The sequence below is a fragment of the Ambystoma mexicanum genome, chromosome 1p (genome assembly GCF_040938575.1).
Source record: "Ambystoma mexicanum isolate Mex_15411 chromosome 1p, UKY_AmexF1_1, whole genome shotgun sequence".
Classification (NCBI taxonomy): Eukaryota; Metazoa; Chordata; class Amphibia; order Caudata; family Ambystomatidae; genus Ambystoma; species Ambystoma mexicanum.
The window spans coordinates 805,781,664-805,802,874 of NC_090921.1; the positions used below are offsets into that span (position 1 = coordinate 805,781,664).

Consider the following 21,211-nt stretch of genomic DNA (forward strand, 5'->3'; position numbering starts at 1 on the left):
ACAGAGGAATACCAGAGATTGTGTCCCATAAGGGGTCACCAAAAAAGGCATCATTGCCTCTGGCAGGGGGTGGTTGGGTCAGTAAACTGGAAGGGGAAAGACCAATGTGGGGAGGACTTGCATTTGCGAAACCATACTTCACGGCATTGTCCAGGCATGAAAATAATAATCCAGGTGTGTAGGGTGACCATATGACTATGTGGGGGTTTTGTCAACAATTATTGGCTATCAGTGAAAATCCTGTTAAGGGAAATGTCACCAGGGAGGCGACAATTCCCCAAATGTGCACCCTGACTAAATCTATCACTTTCCCCAAGTAGTCTAGGATTGGAGTTCAGAATCGTAAATGACACCCCTCCTGAATATGTTGGGAATGTATTTTAGGGGTCACGAAAATAAAATCGCCCCCTGAGGTCATTTTGCAGGCAAGATATTCACATGGAACCAAATTGATCTTAAGACTACAATTCATAGATTCATTTGTTTGATGAATAAAACCACTGCACTCTATGGCATAGACAGGGTGTGACAGGAAGGGCCAGGCCCACCCTCATTGCCCAACATGACATTCTCAGCTGAGTTATGTTCAGAGTTGCTCCTGGCAGATGATGAGGGTGCATAGTTGCTTGTTTGATGCACACAAGTACATTAAACCATCTTATTTATTTGCAAATTGTATTTACATGATGCTGAGTAGGTTGCATGCATACTGTCTCTAAAGAATGAATGTAAGAATGTAAGAATCCCCCAGAAATAACCCACTCAGGCTCTTCTGGGCTCATTGCAAGTTAGCCGGTGCAGTAATAACATGCTGGTATAAAGTAAGACTGGCACATTACGGCACCGGTCATCTACAAGTTTGCCAGTAAGTTGGAGGATTCACTGCCAGCTGTGAGCTGGAGGTAAATCCGCCAACTTTCCATACAATTTTGCCGGAAATACTAGCGCCAGAATTACAGCATGGTAATTCCAGCAAAATGCCCCATAGAGTCCTATGAACACAAAATGAATGGGGACTAACACTGGCACTGCCACTTGTAATCCAGCGGTAATACCACCAAACCAAGTGTTGGTACGGTAATACGGTTTGTTGGTATCTCCGCAGATTTACCGGCAGGATACTACGAAACTTGTAATGAGCCCCTTATAATACAACTTATTGAGCAGGATCCCAGGCTGCCCCTTGCCCCCTTGCCCAGTGTGAAATAATCTGCAAGGCTTGACTTTAAGGTTCACATCATATTGCATACTCGTACACTTTGGGGGTCATTACGAGGTTGGAGGTAAGTAACAGTCCTTACCGGCATGGAGCAAATACCGTGTCCATGTAGTAAAGAGCCCGCTAATAGAGAGCTATTACGAGTTCGTGTGCACGAGCTTTGCGCCATGCCGGTAACGACATTACCGGCATGCCGCTAAAGTCCAGAAAATGGCCCTTAGCCGCATCATGGAAAGCGCAGACAGCACTACCGGCATCAATGGATACGCTATTAGCGGAACCGGAAGGAGCGTCATCGCCCAGGAATGGGAAAGAGCACAGCGGCCATCTTGAAAAACACAACCCATTGCCATCCTCACTACACAGGACCTGGAGCATATTTCTGACTACAGATATCAACCTTCACCAACAGCATCATGCCCAAGGCTGTAAAAAAAGGTGCATCCCGGCTGCGCAAAGAATGCTTCAATGAGGACGAATTAACTATGCTGGCTGAGACACTGGCAGACAATGCAGAGGTTGTTTTTGCCAAAAGCCTCAAGAGAGAGGCACAGGTAAAGAAGAAAGAGATCTGGAAACTTGTTGCCCAAAAAGTCAGTGCCGTAGGCAACACCCCCCACACAATCAAGGACGTTCGCAAGCGATGGGACGACCTGCGCCTGAGAGTCAAGAACATTCTGTCTGCAAACCGGAGCCAGGCCATGGGTACTAGCTCGCCCATCAAGCTAAGCCGGTGGGAGTAGATCTGGGCCAGCATGATTGGCATTGAGGCCATAGAAGGTGTGGGCGAGATGGAACGTGGCGCCACCTCATCGGCGGATAGAGGTGAGTGTCCTAAGAAAACACTGTAATGCTAAGTATGATGATAGTCCACCAATTTGTCCGTCCAAAGAGGCAACGCATGGCCCAATACATACACATTGACACATCCCTGCCTAGATGCCATCCGCAGCACAGGCACATGCACATGCATGCAGCATGCCAATGCCATACCTGACACACACCACACAACTATGAAAATGGCATAAGTCACACTGCACACAGTCCACAACAGAAATGCATGTCACATAGCATACGCCAGCTCCAACATGAGTGACCCTGATGGATGCCTGCATGCTCCACACATGTAGCAAGCAACGTGATCATCAAAACTCCACTGCCTAATCCCTTCTAATGTGTAGAAGAGCAATGATACCAATGTATGCATGATGCTTGCCAAACCATCACTTATGCCGTCCCTCTCTTGGTCCCCCACAGGATCAGGTCCTGACAGCGAGGCCAGGGACTCCCCCCCCAGAGGCAACAACTCCCCTGAAGAGAGCCAGGGAAGAAGGCAACAGGCCTTCCACATCAAAAGGCCCAGCGAAGCCATGACAGGCACTGAAGGGGCAAACAGCACAGGATGCCATAGCACTGGTGCCGCTAAGGCCCATTGCTACAGTCCCCACAACACCTGTGTCACATGCACAGGAGACAGTGGGTGATGGGGCACATTCAGCAGAGAACAGCTCTGTTGCGGAGACGGCAGCTACAGCACCCCACACAGACGATGACGTGCAGGGCCAGCTGTGTGTTCCTGTCGAGGACGACTCCTTGGACATGCCTACAACACCCAGTCCCACACCATCAACCCAGGTCACACCTGTGTACTCAGACCATGACACCACACCGGAGCAGTCTGGAGGGGAGGCCATACAAGGGAGCATGAGTCCCACAGAGGACCCACATGGATTTGTGGATGTTACGCATGCACCCTCCACCCGCACTGGTGTACAGGCGGGGGTGCAGCAGATAGGGCATGCAATGCAGCGCCAGGAGGAGCTCACAGCCCTAGGGAGTCAGTTTGTTGCAGACAGTGCCCAGGCAAGGCAGGAGGGGCACGACAACACTGCGACCCTGAGGCAGGCCATTGAGGCAAGCACTACAAGAATATGCGAGGAGGTGTCTGCTCTGAGGCAGGTCCTCTCCTGCAAAGTGGATTCCTTGGAGGCTGAGCGTCCGGCCCCCGGACTGGAGCAACGGCCACCCCTTCCTCTTCAAGCTCCTCCCAAACCACCCCCCTACGCAGGTCAGTGTGCACCTTGCGCCGATCGAACATGCCACCACCAGATGCAGGAAGTGGAAGAATGTAGATGGGGCAGCTGATTAAAGCAATGGACGCAGACACATGAAGCATTTGCTTGGACACCATGCGTGGGGGAGTTGTGGGGAGAGGGGGAGGGAGAAGAGGGTGTGTGGGGGGGAGTGGGAGGGGGGAGAGGGTGTGTGGGGTGGAGGGTTTGAGCACTTAATTCCATTGGACAGTTTAATACACCCGTTGTGTAAAAAGAAATCTTGAGTGGACATTCCTTATTGCATATGTTTAATTTATTGATATACAGTGCATAGTGTACATGTACTCCCACGCCCAGTGCCCTCTGTCCCACTTTCATGTCACCCTCTGCACCAATGTGTATTAGAAATATTGTGCAATCACTGACTGACGCTCAGCACGTCACTCCTGTGCATCGGCACCGCGGTGATGTGCACCCACATCTTCTTCATCCCCTTCATCATCACCAGGTGGCTGCAGTTCAATGTCAGGGGGCAAGGGTACGTTCCGTCGGATACACATGTTTTGCACCATGACACATGCCATGATGATCTTGGCCACCTTCTCATGGCTGTAGAGGAGTGCCCCACCCGACCGGCTAAGGCAGCAAAACCGTGCCTTCAACAGGCCAAAGGTCTGCTCGATGACCACACGGGTACGGGTATGTGAACGATTGTAGTCCTCCTCATGCCTGTTTTATGGGTTTCGGACAGGGGTGAGGAGCCATGGCTTCAAGGGATAGCCACTATCACCTGCAGGAGAGGAAATAAAAGGTATATGTTAATCGATTCATGATGGACAGCTGTACTTGTCACACATGCCTGCAGATAATTGTTGGTCACATGCACATGTCCCTGGTTGTATGCACACATTTTTCATGCCCTCAATGTGTTCTGTGCCATGGATTTATGGTGTGGGTGGCATCTTCAAGATGATACATGGTGTACACTGCCTTGATGTTGCTCATGCATTGTGGAAGCATACCGCTGTGTTTGTGTTAAATATGTGATGTGTACTGTTCTGTATGATTTTCTAACTGGCAGCGTTGGCAGTAGTCTGTGCATTATTTGCCATTCAGTGCTGAATATTCCCATGGTGACATGCTGCACTTCTGTGGTGGTGGCGGCTCTGTGACAAGCAGTGGATTCCCTTGGTGGTTTTGTTCAGTGCACTCCCATGGATGCTTGTCCTGTGTGGTGATTTGCTGCAGACATTTACATAGTGAATATTCACAGCATGTTGCTGGATTGTTTTACAGAGGGTGAGGTACGATGATGGGTGCACGTGTTGTGGGATGTGGGGTGGTTTTCAATTTTCCATGTTGTGATAGGTGTGCAGTTTACTTCATTGCTATGGGATTTTGTCGTCTTGTTCAGTTTGGCATGCTTTAGGGCACAGTGTTTTGGGATGTGCACATCGTGCTGTCACAACAACAATGAACCCATGGTAGTGTGTGCACCTCCCCCCCCTGCATTACACTGCCATGTGCCTGTCATGCAACTTACCAGGCAGCCAGGCACATTGTCCTGCTTGTCACTCCATGTAGCATGGTGGCGTGGAGTTCCGCAGGACCATTGAGTCATGAGTTGATCCGGGAAATTGGGCACAACAATGTGTGATAATCTTGCTGGCGTCACATACCATCTGTACATTGATGGAGTGGTATTGCTTGCGATTGTGGTACACCAACTCCATGGCATGCGGGACCACCAACTCCACGTGGGTGCGGTCGAGGGCACCAATACAATTTGGCATGCCTGTCAGTGCATGGAAGCCAACTTTTGTATCAAAAATCTCCTGGGGAGTCCGTGGTAGGGATATGTAGTCCCTTGTGTGCTTCAGGAGGGCATCCAGCACTTGGTTCAGTATGCGAGAAAATAAGGGTTGTGATATGCCAGCATGTGCCCCACTGTGTGCTGGTAGGTGCCTGTGGCAAGGAAGTGGAGCACCAACACTACCTTCAGTAAAGGGGGGATGGTGGTGCATATTTCAATGAGGCTGACTATGTCGTCGTGTATCATGTCCACAATGGTGGTGATGGTGTCCCGGTCCAGACGGTACAGGGTGTGGACCTGCTCAGAGGTTAGGTTGAATGGATTGGCTCTGATGCGAGGGATTGGGGGCTGCCTGCGTGGTACCACTGGCTGCACTGGTGGGGTATGCTGAGTCTGTCTCACCCTTCTTCTCCTCCTGCGTCTCCTCTGTGGTGCGTGCTGTTGTCATTGTTGTTGCTGGTGTAGCAATGCAAGCATGTCCTCCAGCCCCAGTATTGCTACTACTAGTGGAATCATTTTGGTGTGGGAAGGGGTGTGGTGTGTGGGTGTGCTCCTTTTTTGCTGGACCAGTCTCCATTGCCTCCACCTGTGCTGATTGTGTGCACCTGTGGCAGTTGGGAACACTGCACATAGCAGTTTACGGGTGCTTTGCGATGCCGGTATTGCCGGCATGCCAGTATACCATATTAGCGCCTTCTTGAAGCCGGTATTTGCATTTCCACCTCACTTGTGATGTCCTCCTGTTAGCGGCATCCCGGTATTGCCGGCCTGAAGGGCTGCGTGCCCGCGCCCATGCCGCTATTAGCGGCACCGTTATTAGCGGCGTCTCTAATACTGGGTTCTTGGATAGGAATAGTCCGGAGCGCTATGCGATGCCGGTGATCCTTTACCGGCATTGTTTCTTCATTACCTCCAACCTTGTAATGACCCCCTTTGTCTTGTATTCATAAACTGTGCAGGAATGAAAATGTACACTTGCCAGCAATGCTTGTAGTTACAGAACATGATTGAAAGCATTATGTCAGCATTTTTTTACGAAATAACAGTGTGACTGAACCATTTGGGTAAGAAAAGTAGGCGGTAGCTTGTATGCATTACTAGCTTTAGAATGTTTACACTCAACAGTTGTTGAGTGTAAACATTCAACCTAGCTACCAAGCACTGAAAAGCTGGTAAAAAAGGGTGAATACAGAAAGAGAGGCATTGGGAGGGACCGGTGAAGGGAGGCCAGAGGGCTAATCCAATGTGGGCCAAGGTCACATATATTGATCCATAAAGAACTTTCTGGAATCTACATGCCTATGTTAGAATTCTGGGAGAATCTTTTCTGTCTTTCAGCCTTACACAGTCAATAATATGGTGTTAAGCACCCATTCCAACGTGAAAAGAGTGTTCAAAGATGGCTGCTATGGACAGGGCACCATGTGCCTTTCTATGGCAGCCTCACGCATGAAGAAAGAGGAAGAAGGAAGCAGCGGTGACAGCGAGTTTCTCCTCCGCAATGAAGTAAGTGAGGAGGGGGGATTATTTAAAAAAGGGCCCGGGGTGGGCGGAATATGGCTTGCGTAGCCCGTGTTCCTGGCCTCCTGATTGGCTGGCTTCCCCACCTATGGTGATAATAAGAAGTAACGTTTAGTTATGTGTTATTTACTATGCAGTTAAGAAATTAAGATAATCTATAAAAGCTCAAAGTCCATCTGGTCCACGAGAGAAAATGAAAACACTCCAAAATAATGACCGTAGCTCCCTTATTTTACTTATTTCAACGGGACTCCAACCGTATCCTGAAGCGTATATTTCACAGGCACGGCATGAAGTGACATTCTAACTACACCACTGCCAGGGCGGAACATGGTGCACTGTAGAGATGAAGCTGTATTGCCACTCATATGGAAGGATTGCTTGGGTAGTTATCTCTTACCTTGGTGCTCCCTGTATCTGCCGCCGGCGCCAAAGAAAAACCTTGAAAGAAACATATCTCTTCATGTTACGTGTCACTTCAAAGATTCCCTCTCTGCATTCCCTCCTGGGACAATTTAAATTCGCGAGAAACGTCACAGCACTAATACACATCTGTTTCTGTCAGCTGCAGAGGGTGATTTGGCCTGGGGATGTTGGGCTGTTGGGCTGTTGTAAACGAAGCGACATTTTGTGTGTAACGCAGGGCGGGAGGCAGCTAGCCTAACTAGACATAAGTAAGCTCACCTGCAAGCCCGAATTGCTGGGGGAGATGATGTTTGATGTAACCGTGAGAGCTGTCACTTGACGCTGACGCAATCTTTTTACGTCGTGTGTTCTTAGTCTGCGATTTTGTTGTACTTTAAGCTGGTGTTATATATGAACTATGTGTCTGATGCAATGTGATTATTGAGGGAATTGACGCAGATACAATATTACTGCATTGTGTGTTTTAGAATGTGATTTTGGTGCATTTGAAGCTTATTTTTATATGAATTCTGTGTTTTATGAAATGTGATAATGATGGTTTTATGGACGTAACGACCCGAAATTAATCTATGTGATTTGATTTATGTGGTATATTGCGACATCACTGTTTTATAAAGAAAACAATATTTTGTGTTCTTAGATATGTGTGCTCGATAATGGAAAAATATGATACACAGTACAATATATATAATTCATTAAGTGATATTTGTGATCTTGCTTGGCATTGTAATAGGAATACTATTTTCTATTTGTAGTACAAGGCCAGCCCAGCTAGAAATATTTCCTTGCTCGAAAACTTGGCCCAGCCCCCTACTGTGTCCAGCCTGCCTCAGGGCTGTGTGGGGGATGGCGCCCCGACCTCATCACCTACATGGCCCTCCTGCTCGAACTTTTCCACGGCAATTTACTGAAAATGTTGGACAAACTTTAAAATCTTCCGAAATTCAATGGTTCAGAGTTTGCTTAAACTAGTGGGATTAAAAGCATCTCAAATAGTATTAAAAGCAACGAATAACCCCATCATAGCCAGTCACGCACGGTGACATTTCATGGTTACTCCAAAGGCACCATGAGGCAGTAGGCAGAAGTTAAATAAAAGCAATGAAAGAAAGACTCGACATTAAAGAGCATTCCTATACTGCCTCTTGAAAGCACTGATCCAATATGTTTCCCCACTAGAATGAAGGCATGAGCAGAAGGCTTGGCCATGCAACTTTTTACTGGCTTTTTTTGCACCCATAGAACTAAAGAAAATGCCTCAATTCTGCCAATATCTAAAAACTGGCACTTTACACCCAGCTTTGCCATCCGAAAACAGACCTCTCTCAAATATTTTCAGCAAATATGTTTGTCACACCTCTTCTGGGAGTTTTCCGTGTGACGCAGTTGACACTCGAGAGTAGTGATACCCGAGGACTAACTGGCAATGCATTTCGGTGTTACAGGGTATAAAATCAGTTACAAAAAAAAAGCAAAACAAAAAGTTTAGGAAAGAAATAGTCCCAAAATGTATAGAAACATGATGTTTGAGAATTGCTTTTGTTTTGCATCTGAATCGTTCTAAGAGGGGATACGAGCGTCCTGTCAGGTTGCCCGACCCACAAGCATTTTAATTAAAAGAGGCTGCCTTTGTTATTGTTTTCCGAACCCATCCCTACATGAAATGGCCCACTCCCCTCAGCTTCCGGCCATTGCCCTCAGTGGAGATGCAGTACCTTTATCAGCGCTCCGGTAAACCCTATACAGGATCCATGACAGAGTCAGCAGCAGGAGGAGGGTCCGAGCCACGAAAGCAGCCACACAGCCAATGACATCACCAGATGGGGCAGCTGCGGAGAGGACACGGATGAAATATTAACCAACCTACATATACAGGCCTGCATGCACAAATGCATCAAATGTGCACAACCCCAGTCTTAATTCTGGTACATAATCTCCCACCACCCTCTTTCTGCCAACTCAAATTTCCCTGGTTCCAAAACAGACATGGTGACACCATGAATCATCTCCAGCGCACACATGGTGGTGTCCAATCCCGGCCACTGAGCGTCACACTGGTGTCTATCGGGAAGGAACACAACCTGCTCATGATGTTTGACCAAAATCTAACATTTTAGCCACAAATGTCTCTTGACAAGAAAATATGCAATTATGAACTCAAGTTGGTAAGTTATGTATCTCAACCCAACAATAATGAATTATTATAAGAGCTATGATGCCTGCAAGAATTGTTTACCACGTGTTTAGTTTTTTTTCCAAAGGCCATGATCTGTAGGCTCACGTTGTCGCTCTTCTGGTAGCCAGTGCTGCATGTGGGATGAACACATAGTGGGGACCTAGACTTTCTGGATAACTGATGACCTGTGGCCTAGCAGATGTGAACAAGCACCCTGGGTGGCATGAGCAGACACTGCACTCACATTAACACTAATATGAGGATGCGTTACCCTTTGACGTGAATACTGTGCTTCTATTAATAAGAGCGATGCCCTTTTGGAGGGTAGGCCCTTACACACCGAGAGGAAGAATGTTGTTGATATGTAGATACAGTACTATATCTCTGAAACTCAAATCTATACTCAAGCCTTACCTGATACTGTGCCCTGAAACTCCGTACAAATCAACTATCGGTAATAGCTGCCCCGTACAAAGGTAGCACTAGAGCAGGCATTGCCATATCTGTGGTATAGTAGGAAAAGTGGAATCTGCTAGACATGTACTAATGCAATGTGCCACCTTGGGGCCTTTGTATTTGTGCATGCTGGGTAGATTTGTCCACAGCTACGAGGAAATTACTGCGGATTCCTTCTGGGACTACTGTTTGAATTTGGATACTATTACTGCGCAACTTGCTTTATTTAGAGTATGGCAGCACGGCAAAACTCATCCTAGGCTCACCGTGCAGCTTTGCTCCTTCCAGGGCAATCTCTGTCAGGCTGAACACTGCTGGCAAAAGTCTCTTGCTCCTTCTGACTCTTCGACCATCATAAAGGTCTATCCTTTCCACTTCCTTTAAAAAAAACTCAGTTTAACACTTGTCTTTCAACCTTTGTCTTTCCTTCGTCCTTTAAACATGCCTACTATTTTGCCCTTCTGAAAAGGGCCTCTCTGAACCCCTCTCTTTCATCTAACTTTCATCTCAAATCCTTTATCCTACACCTTTATAAGCTCTTGGAGTGTGCTGTCTATTCTCAAGCATCATCTTTTATGACTTCCTACTTCCAATCTGGCTTCTGCTCTCATCATTCCTCTGAGACTGCTGTACTTTCAGTGAGTAACTCTCTCCTTTCTGCTTGATATGCTAAATTCTCCTCACCTTTAATTCTCCTTGTTCTATCAGCAGTTTTCAATACTTTCCTCCCTTTCCTCTCCAGCCTTCTCCGGCTCTGTTCTTAATAGATTTGAATCCTACCGTTCAAATGGCACATACTCTGTCTCCTGTGAGGGCGATATCTCTCCAACCCTACCTACCCATCACAATGTTCTACAAGGCTCGATCCTGGGCCCCCGTATCTTCCCCCTCCTTACTTGTCCCCTTGTGTCTATTATCTCTTCCTTCTGACTATCCCACTCATTCTATGCTGACGACACCCAGCTTATTCTATCCTTTTCCTCTCCTGTGATTCATGCTACCATATATTTATGTCTGCTGGCCATTCAATCATGACTTGCCAATATCTTGTGTTAAATTCCTCCAAAACTGAGTTTCTTTTCTTTCCACCTCCTTCTATCCCTCCTTGTATATCTCATTTCCACCATCTGGTCTGTCTATCTAGACTACTGCTCGTAATCTTGGAGTGTGCCTATATCCCTCCTTTTCCTTTACTCATCATATTTTCTCTCTTTCTCGCTCCTGCAGAGCTCACCTTTTCAATATCCATAAAGCACAACCTTTTCTCTCTTTCCATGGTGCTAAGCTTTTAATTTCTTCTCTAACATTCTCATGTCTTTTCTACTACTCTTGACGACTTGTTGGTCTTTCTGTCTCTTGCTTAAGCACTCTTAGATCTATATACCACTCTTCAATGTGTCTCTTATTTTCACTGTCCTTCCATGACTCTATCTCTCCTGATCTGTCTTCACTCTGATGGCTTCCATTTTACTCTCAACTCAAGTTTAATGTTCTCTTCCTAGTCTTCCAGTCATAATCTCCCCCTGTCTCTCTTGTGTATTTCTATTCCACTACTTATTCTCTTTGCTCACAGTTCCATTTCCTTCTTACTGTCCATAACCCCCCTGAACTCCATGGCCAGTCCCACTTTCACCCCTTTGTTCTCCTAGCCCTGCTACACTGGAATCTGCTCCCATTTGCTCTTCATTCTCTTGACACTTTTTCTCTTTTTAAAACCTTCCTCAAAGACTATCTTTTATCCTCCTAAATTGTTTACTTTGTGATTTTTCATCTATGTTGACACCTGATACACTTTCAAATTGTTCAAATAAAATAAATAAATATAAAATAATATAATGACAATGGTGCATAGTAAGTGTTTGTGTTATTAGTGTTAATATACACAATGTTAATATCTCAAATGCATGCGTAGGTTTTTAAAATAAAATGTACTTCCATTCTGCTCATGTGTTTTATGCTTCCTATTGTGTGCATTTTCGTATGAAAAGTGTAAAGTTTTTCATGAATAGTGTAAAGGTGTACATTTATTCCATCACATTAAAACTGAAATCAAAGTTAGCTGTCACTTGCCTTTGATGTACATTTTTACATGTTCATTATTTAATGTATGAATTCTAAAAGTCATACACTCTGTAACAGTTTGTGTGAAAAGTGTACATTTATTCCATCACTTTCAAATTGACATGAATGTTAGCTGTGACTTTGCCTTTGTAGATGTTAATTGTATAATGTTCAAACAGTAAAACTCATGCTCTCTTTGTAAACTCATACACCCGATGGCCATGATTGAAGTTCATGCTGTAGGCGCCTGTGTGGTAGGATTATGTGTTGTAAGAATGTGTGCCATAGGACCGTGTGGTGTAGCATCACATGTTCTAAGAGCATGTGTCATAGGAGTGTGTGTGTGTGTGTGTGTGTGTTTGTGTAGTAGGAGCAGGTGTTGTAGCTACATGTCCCATAGGAGCACATGTTGTAGGAGCTTGTGTTGTAGGAGTGTGTGTTGTAGGAGTGTGTGGTAAGTGTGCATTGTAAGAGTGTGCATGGTGGTAACGTGTCATAAGAGCATCTGTTGTACATCCACATGTTATGTGTAGTAGATGCATGTGTAATTGTCATCAGAACATATATTCTAGGAGAATGTGTTGTAGGGGCATGTGTTACAGCAGCGCATATCATTGATCATGTGTTGTAGGAGTGTATGTCATTAGAGTATGTGTCGTAAGAGTGTGTGTAGTAGGAGCATGTGTGGTAGGGTGTGTATCATCGGAACATGAGTCTTAGGAGCATGCCTCATAGGTGCATGTGTCCTAGGTCCAAATGCTCTAGGTGCACTCGTCGTACATCTACATGTTATTTGTATAAAGTGCATGCCTATTAGGTGTGCATGTCATAGGAGCACCTTATTATTGTTCATATACACAATGTTAATTTCACATGGTAGGGTTTTAATATAACATGTACCTCCATTCTGCCCATTCATTGTATGCCTCCTAAGGTGTACATTTTCAAATGAAAAGTACATCAATTCCAGACAAAATCTAGGTGCCTGCAAATAATTAGGAAAATCGAAGGAGCTACTTTGAGATAATTGTGGCAAATGTTTTTTTCCATATGGGGAATCCCCATGTTAAAAGCTGTTCAAAACATGATAAAAGAAAAAAAATTTTAAGCTATGCCCTTATTGTACAAATAAGAGATTTTGCATGCATGCCTCGAAATATTACTCTGCAATAGTTTTAGATTTTTTCATGCAAGCATTTGAAAGTTATTGAGAAAAGTCATTTTCTGAAACTCAATAGAGACTTCGTCTTAACCTTAACTATGCCTTGCGCTAGCGTAAAGGCATAATATGTATATATTGTTATGAAATATGTTTCATTATATTGTAATCATTCTATTACATGCATGAACCCTTCTCAAACCATTTTTTATGAACACAGTTTATTTATTTTCTTTCTGATAACTGGGTATTGCACAAATTGTAAATACCTTTATTGGGAGTTGCTAACTAGCAATTACTGTTATCATCACTATAATGAAAGTATTACAGTGCTTTCGCAATGCGTTTTTTCAGGACCACAGATATAGTGATGTCACACGCTGTACTCGTGATGACATAATCCAAATGAAATATATGCAGACATTTGATCGAGTGGCATTTCTCTACCTTAGCAACCTGTAGGTAGTTCCAGACCGATAATGTAAAGTTAGAAGATAAAACAGATTTCTTCATGGCGGCGAGTATCCTTTTTTGGTCTATATAATTGTCAATAGCCACGTTTTGACTTTTTTAATTTATTCTGCAATAATTTGGCTGTGGCCAGATATGTTAAACGGTGTTCCTGCAATGATACAGAGACACTTAATATTATTAGTTGACATAGTTACTTTTTGTTCGAGACGTCTTGACTGCACCATATATAGAAATGTCATGGTCCTTACTAAGAAGATAAGGTACCAGAATAAGAGGTACTGTGGGTCAACATACTCGGGTGCGGGAGCCTTTTGTATTTATCGTAATATTTTGAGTACTCATCGTTGTTTATGTAACCCTATGGCTCTAGTGTAGGTTACTCATTTGCTCAAAGTTGCAAACTGGAGGGACCTTTGATTTCCTTTTTTGCTAAGGATCAATGACAGTATATGGGAAGTACATCTATGATTTATGTGTCGGGCCTAATTCACAGAAGCGTTTTATAATGGCGCAATCTTCTAGGAAAATGTTCTGTGAATCAGGCCTTTAGTGTTTACGTGGGAGTCCAGATTTTCAAAGCAGGGAGGTGTGTGGTAGGTGTGTGGTAGCCTGCAAGAATGGGCTTGCTTGATTAACAGTGTGCGTTATGTCCAGTGGGATTGGCCTAAAGAGAATTCTGGAGATTATCCCTGGAGTCTCCTGCACCCGAGGCATCTTTTGTGTGGTAACCAATTTTATTTCCACTTTTTCTCATAGGAAATGGGCTGCTCTTGCTGAAAATGTGTACTATGGGGACACTTTGAAAATTATTTCTGGCCCCTCTTTTGTCTCCCAGTGCACCCCTGGTTATGTTGCTGCCTAGATGGTAAGTGGTACCCTGGGTTCTTGTTAATTTTGAAGGTTCTGAGGATGCCAGTTGCCCCTTTTTGATTGCGCAGGATGAATGGGTAGGTGGGTTCCACCATTATTATTATTATTATTATTATTATTATTATTATTATTATTATTATTATTATTATTATTATTATTATTGTTGTTATTATATATAGTTACTTAATACTCATTTTATAAAGTATTGAAGGTGTAACCTGGTTAAATAAGGAAAAAAGTGAACTGTACCAGACTGCCTGCAGCCTCATCGTGGCACACCAGAGAACTAGACACTTTGCAAGAACGAGTTAAGCCTGCTACAAACCACTTTTGTGCAGTATCCATTTTCAACATCACATTTAAGGTGATATCGTGCTTCACATTTTCTTTTTAAAGTGCGTCAGAGGTGGTGGAGGAGGTATTTCTGCAATACCACTAGACGTATTACAGAAAGAAGACCTCCCTCACTGGTAGACTCTGAGTAGGGTGGACGTGCATAAATAACACAGCAGAGGTGTTATTTTCCGCTGCCAGCATTTATGCTAAAATGGCCACTCAAATTATCATGAGGCCACTTGTGGTTAGCATTCAAAATACACAATAAGGTCAGCATTCGCTAGGAACAGTGTGATCAACATTCAGTGGTCACTCTGAGGTTAACATTTAATGGATGCAGTGAGGTCAGTATGCCATGGATGCACCAAGGTCAGCATTAAATATGCACAATGGAGAAAGCCCTGCACATTTGCCCTCCGCCGTGCAAAGGGTGAACATTTGGAGGCGGGGACCTGGCTACGCCTGACTGCAAATGTACCAGGTCTCTGCTGTCAAATACTGCTTCCAAGTAACATAGGTTATTCTGTATCATTTCATCAGTTGGGCATTCATCTGCAGCTTTGGGAAGCCTCTGCTCGCTCCTACAGCTATGAGGAAAGAAGCATCCCTACAAAGTGGTGTCAGTGAAATTCCTGTTCAACAAAGGTAGCAGGTGACCCTCTCTCGGAAGAACAAGGCATGATAACCTGTTCAGTGGTTGTTAACCACATTGAGAGATCGCAGCCATCTGCTTTTTGCTCACTGTACCTTTCACAGATGGGAAATATCCATTTGCATATCAGTGTTTGTCCCGCCCACATGGGCAGTCCAGCACCGAAATGCTACTGCAATTCCTCTCTGAACGAGAGTACCAACAGCAACCCCATACACGTGTTTCAGCCTTGTTGGGCATCATCGGTGAGGTGAAGCTGAGCCTCTCTAAGCGCAGTGAGCAGGGAGTCCACGTCTGGTTGCCCCCCGGTAACCTAGGGTGACCAACCCCAAGTTCCTTCAAAGAATTCAACAAAGGTAGCAGGCGCCCCTCTCTCGGAAGAACAAGGCATGATAACCTGTTCAGTGGTTGTTAACCACATTGAGAGTTCGCAGCCATCTGCTTTTTGCTCACTGTACCTTTCACAGATGGGAAATATCCATTTGCATATCAGTCTTTGTCATGCCCACATGGGCAGTCCAGCAACGAAATGCTATGGCAATTCCTCTCTGAACAAGAGTACCAACAGCAACCCCATACACGTGTTTCAGCCTTGTTGGGCATCATCAGTGAGGTGAAGCTGAGCCTCTCTAAGCACAGTGAGCAGGGAGTCCACGTCTGGTTGCCCCCAGGTAACCTAGGGTGACCAACCCCAAGTTCCTTCAAAGAATTCAACACAGGTAGCAGGCGCCCCTCTCTCGGAAGAACAAGGCATGATAACCTGTTCAGTGGTTGTTAACCACATTGAGAGTTTGCAGCCATCTGCTTTTTGCTCACTGTACCTTTCACAGATGGGAAATATCAGTTTGCATATCAGTCTTTGTCCCGCCCACATGGGCAGTCCATCACCGAAATGCTATGGCAGTTCCTCTCTGAACAAGAGTACCAACAGCAACCTCATACACGTGTTTCAGCCTTGTTGGGCATCATCAGTGAGGTGAAGCTGTGCCTCTCTAAGCACAGTGAGCCGGGAGTCCACGTCTGGTTGCCCCCAGGGAACCTAGGGTGACCAACCCCAAGTTCCTTCAAAGAATTCAACAAAGGTAGCAGGCGCCCCTCTCTCGGAAGAACAAGGCATGATAACCTGTTCAGTGGTTGTTAACCACATTGAGAGTTTGCAGCCATCTGCTTTTTGCTCACTGTACCTTTCACAAATGGGAAATATCCATTTGCATATCAGTCTTTGTCCCGCCCATATGGGCAGTACAGCACCGAAATGCTATGGCAATTCCTCTCTGAACAAGAGTACCAACAGCAACCTCATACACGTGTTTCAGCCTTGTTGGGCATCATCGGTGAGGTGAAGCTGAGCCTCTCTAAGCCCAGTGAGCAGGGAGTCCACGTCTGGTTGCCCCCAGGTAACCTAGGGTGACCAACCCAAAGTTCCTTCAAAGAATTCAACAAAGGTAGCGGGCACCCCTCTCTCGGAAGAACAAGGCAGGATAACCTGTTCAGTGTTTGTTAACCACATTGAGAGTTCGCAGCCATCTGCTTTTTGCTCACTGTACCTTTCACAGATGGGAAATATCCATTTGCATATCAGTATTTGTCCCGCCCACATGGGCAGTCCAGCACCGAAATGCTATGGCAATTCCTCTCTGAACAAGAGTACCAACAGCAACCCCATACACGTGTTTCAGCCTTGTTGGGCATCATCAGTGAGGTGAAGCTGAGCCTCTCTAAACCCAGTGAGCAGGGAGTCCACGTCTGGTTGCCCCCAGGTAACCTAGAGTGACCAACCCAAAGTTCCTTCAAAGAATTCAACAAAGGTAGCAGGCGCACCTCTCTCGGAAGAACAAGGCATGATAACCTGTTCAGTGGTTGTTAACCACATTCAGAATTCGCAGCCATCTGCTTTTTGCTCACTGTACCTTTCACAGATGGGAAATATCCATTTGCATATCAGTCTTTGTCCCGCCCACATGGGCAGTCCAGCACCGAAATGCTATGGCAATTCCTCTCTGAACAAGAGTACCAACAGAAACCCCAAACACGTGTTTCAGCCTTGTTGGGCATCATCAGTGAGGTGAAGCTGAGCCTCTATAAGCACAGTGAGCACTGAGTCCACGTCTGGTACCTTTGTTGAATTCAGTGAAATTCCTGCTTGATTTGTGTGCCCATCTGGTAACAAAGCACAGGTTTGGGAGCATTGGGTTCCCGATCTGCTGCATAGCATGTGTCGTCAGTAAGCCCTGGTATACATATTCGCCACAAACCAAATCAGCCAAATTTGAGCAGTTTCACCTGAACAGCCATTCTAGAACCCTGTCAATGGATCAGGCCCATGTTTTCAGTGGATCAGACAGAAAACTTTAAATATGGCATGATAGGCTCAATTTTGGAATCAGTCGTATGTAGGCAAACACAGGATGCTGTGCGTCAGTTGAGGGAATGGGCTTCAGTTGCGGGACACGGTGGAAGAGATAGGATTTAGTTGATATTGATATTGATATTTTATTTCTATTGCGCACGTACTCGAGTGTTTCAGAGCGCGACAAGGCAAGTGAGAGGAACAGGGGAGAACAAAACAGCGATCTTACTAGGCACAGTGACATTGAGAACGCTCAAGTGCATGGGAAAGGGGGAGGGGAAAAGTGTATGGAAGGGGGCGAAGTGGAAAGTGCGAAGCAGAGGAGAAACAGATAAATAATAATAAATAAATACATAATAAAGGCAACAAACAGTGGTAGTGCAGCCAGCAATTTGGAAGTGCTAGGTTTAAGGCAGCAGATAGGGTAGGTCTGATAAGTGCAGGAACAAAAAGGGGGGGGCTGTATGGGTACAGATACAGACCCCAGTGCAAGGGTTGACCCAGAGGCAATGCGGGAGGGTGGCAGGGTGAGTAGGTACCTGGGACCGGAGGATAGAGGGTGGCCAGGTGCACGGTGCCAAGAGAGAACAGATCAGCAAGGGAGAGGTGGAGAGGGGTGGAGGGGGAGCAAAGGCAGAAGAAAAGAGGAAGGTTTTGAGGTTCTTCCGGAACCGGAGATGGTTCTCCTCAAGTAGGAAGAGGTAGAAAAGTAGGAAGAGGTAGGAAGAGGTGATTTAGTTAAGGGAGAGGTAAAAAATGGAAATGGGATAGGCGTTTTATATGGCTACTACTTATCTTGCATGACATAACGGCATGTGCCATTGTAAGATTGCAAAGAACAACACCACAGGCTTGTTTGGAGGCAGAGGTAGGCACCAGATTACATTTAGGGCCTGATTCACAGAGTGTTTCCTATGGGATTGCGCCATTATAGAACGCTTCTTTGAATCGTGCCCTTTGTGTTTGTAACTCAATGTGCCATCCAGACTTGTTACTTGTGAAGCTGACAATAAAAACTATTTTTTGCAAAGAGAGTGCATTAAGTAACTGTAGATGAGTGTGTTGTCTCATTGTGCTACAGAAAATACTTGTTCCTTGCATATATAAAGTCACATCATTCTTTGGAGGAAGGAGGAGATTATATAGATCATCTGTAACTCATTATGCAATCATTTGGATGATATAAATAAAATAAATACAAATAAATACATTTTGTGAGCTTGTCAAATACGCACTGCTTGTGAAGCTGTGTTTAAGAGTCTTAATATTCTTTTTAGACATAAATTAATTCAGTGGCTGTAACTGGGTGTGTTATCTCTTTTTGACCAAACCAAATAATTATTGTTTGTGAGGAATAGTCTTTAAATTCTTTGGAGACAGAGTGACATGATTTATAATTCTGTTTTATTCTCATCTGATTTTAACTATGCAGTAAAGTAATTCTTTATTTGCTACCAACTCTAATGTTATGTAATATGTGAGGTTTTGATGGTCTTCCTATTTCAATAACTTGAACCATGTATCCCTGCACATCTATTTTATGAGAATTTGCACTTGTATTTTAGTGTATAAAACTAGTATTTTTAAATTCTAAAGCTTTTATCGTTGTGAACTGTAATCTCTCTTACTACCATTCAGATGTTTGTATTTTTGCACAATCTAGTTTGCACATTTTCTCTTTTGCACTTCTGCTTTTGCACTGTAACGTATCATTTGTAAAGGAGCTCTATATACTTGTGTACACTTTGATCTTGTTGGTTTACTTGGACTGTGAACATTTCTGTTTTGCAATATCTGTGACGAATTGAAACTATGTTAAAGGTTATATAAACCAATAACAATAATAAAAGAAAAAAAAGAAAAAGAAAAAAAGCTATTTTTCTTTGGCCAGTCCAAATTCTTGTTGATTGCATAAACATGCATTATTATCATTCATTTGAGGCAGGAGGGGATTATGTTTGTTGACTGAGAATTGATGCACCATCTTTTTGTAGCCAAACCATGTGAAAATGTGTGATTAAAAAGTCTTAGAATTATAACTTAGAAACACGCAATCTGTGGACATTAAGGACTGTGTCCCCCTTTTGTGTCTGACCAAATACTTGATGTTTCATAGATATAAAAGTCTTGCAATTCTTTGAGGGAAGTAGAAGATTATATCCAATTACTGTAACTCAGTGCACCACCCTTTACTCGCCTGATTACGTTTTTGTTCCTTGTGAACTTGCATATAAAAAGCTTTAGCAATATTTTTGCAAACAAAAAAGTCTCAGGTTTCCTTTCAGGTTAGTGAGAGCATTGAGCAGTCGTAACTGAGTGCATCATCTTTTTGTGGCTAGACCAAATATTGTTTTGTTGAGTAGAATAGTCTTATTATTTGTTTCAGGCAAGAGAGTACATTGAGGTGCTGTAACCAAGCACGTTGTCTTAGTGTGACCAGAAACAATTCTTATTCTTTGATGAGATAAATGATCATAACTAAATGGGGGAAGGGTGAGATTATCCTTATAGTCTTTAACTCAGATTATCAACTTTTTTGGCCAGACCAAATGCTTATTGTTTGAGAAGTTATGAATACAAAGTTTTAGAATTCTATTTGCAATGGAAAAGTCTCAGAGTTTTTTCAGGCAAGGGGGTTCTTTCAGTCATTTTAATTGACTCAGTCATTTTCTTTTGGCCAGACCAAATATGTGTTGCTGTTTGAGTAGACAGTCTTAGAATTCTTTGTAGGCAAGAGAGTATTTTCAGTGTTTGTAACTGAGTGAGTCATCTTAATGTAGCCATAGAAAATATATGTTGCTTACAAAAATAAGTTCACATAACTGGATGCAGGATGACATTTGCCTGTAATATGGTTTTCCATTTTTGTAGCCAGACCAAACACCTGTTGCTTGTGAAGCTGTGATTGAAAAGTCTTAGAATTCATTTTACAGACAGTACAGAGGGGCATGATGTGTCCGAATAAACGGCACACAGAGCAGAGTTATTTTATGAGCCAAGAGAATCATCCCAAAACGTAGAAGAGCATTATGAGAAAGGAGAACTAATACACAGTGTAAAGAAGCAGGATATGGGAAGTGGATATGGGAATTTCATGTTTTTCTCCACCACTCACACCAATAAAGTCTGGAAATAATGGTGATGATGATGATAATGATGATGAGCTAGATAAACATGACACACCCAAGTATAGTCAGCAAAAACACATGATTCTGGAAACCATTGGTACTGCAGAGGAAGATGACAATGACAGAGGTGCAGAGATGAGAAGGAAAGATAAAGCTACTCATCCACCTGTTCAAACACAACCTGTAAAATCATAAAGTGAAAAATATAATTGCATAGCAGCCAGACCCCCAACTTTACTATCACAAGGACCACCCTTTCCCTCATTTTCACACTCATATGTGCATCTTAGATCACGTCTTACACCACCAAGAAATTCAACCTGTGTACAACTCATCACTTGAAAATGTTTTCTGCACAAGACTGTGACCAGGTTCTGTGCCATATCTTTGTGGTCCCTCATGGTTTGCCACCATGCAAAGGAGGAGTGGGAGAAATATGCAAGACATCAACTTCAACACTTCCTGCAGCATCCATTGCCAGTAAGAGAGCTCAGTGGGTTAAAGGTTGCTGATCGA

The 21,211-nt window shown here is 44.1% G+C and overlaps 1 protein-coding gene across 2 annotated transcripts in view; it reads right to left on the bottom strand.

The window, feature by feature from the left end:
- LOC138581126 (uncharacterized) overlaps positions 1-21,211 on the bottom strand; it is a 250,266-nt gene that overhangs the window by 70,204 nt on the left and 158,851 nt on the right. For both annotated transcript variants that reach the window (XM_069652229.1, XM_069652220.1), the window contains exon 4: positions 8,749-8,862. In XM_069652229.1, coding sequence (XP_069508330.1) covers positions 8,749-8,862 — 114 coding nt within the window. The remainder of the gene's footprint in view (positions 1-8,748; positions 8,863-21,211) is intronic.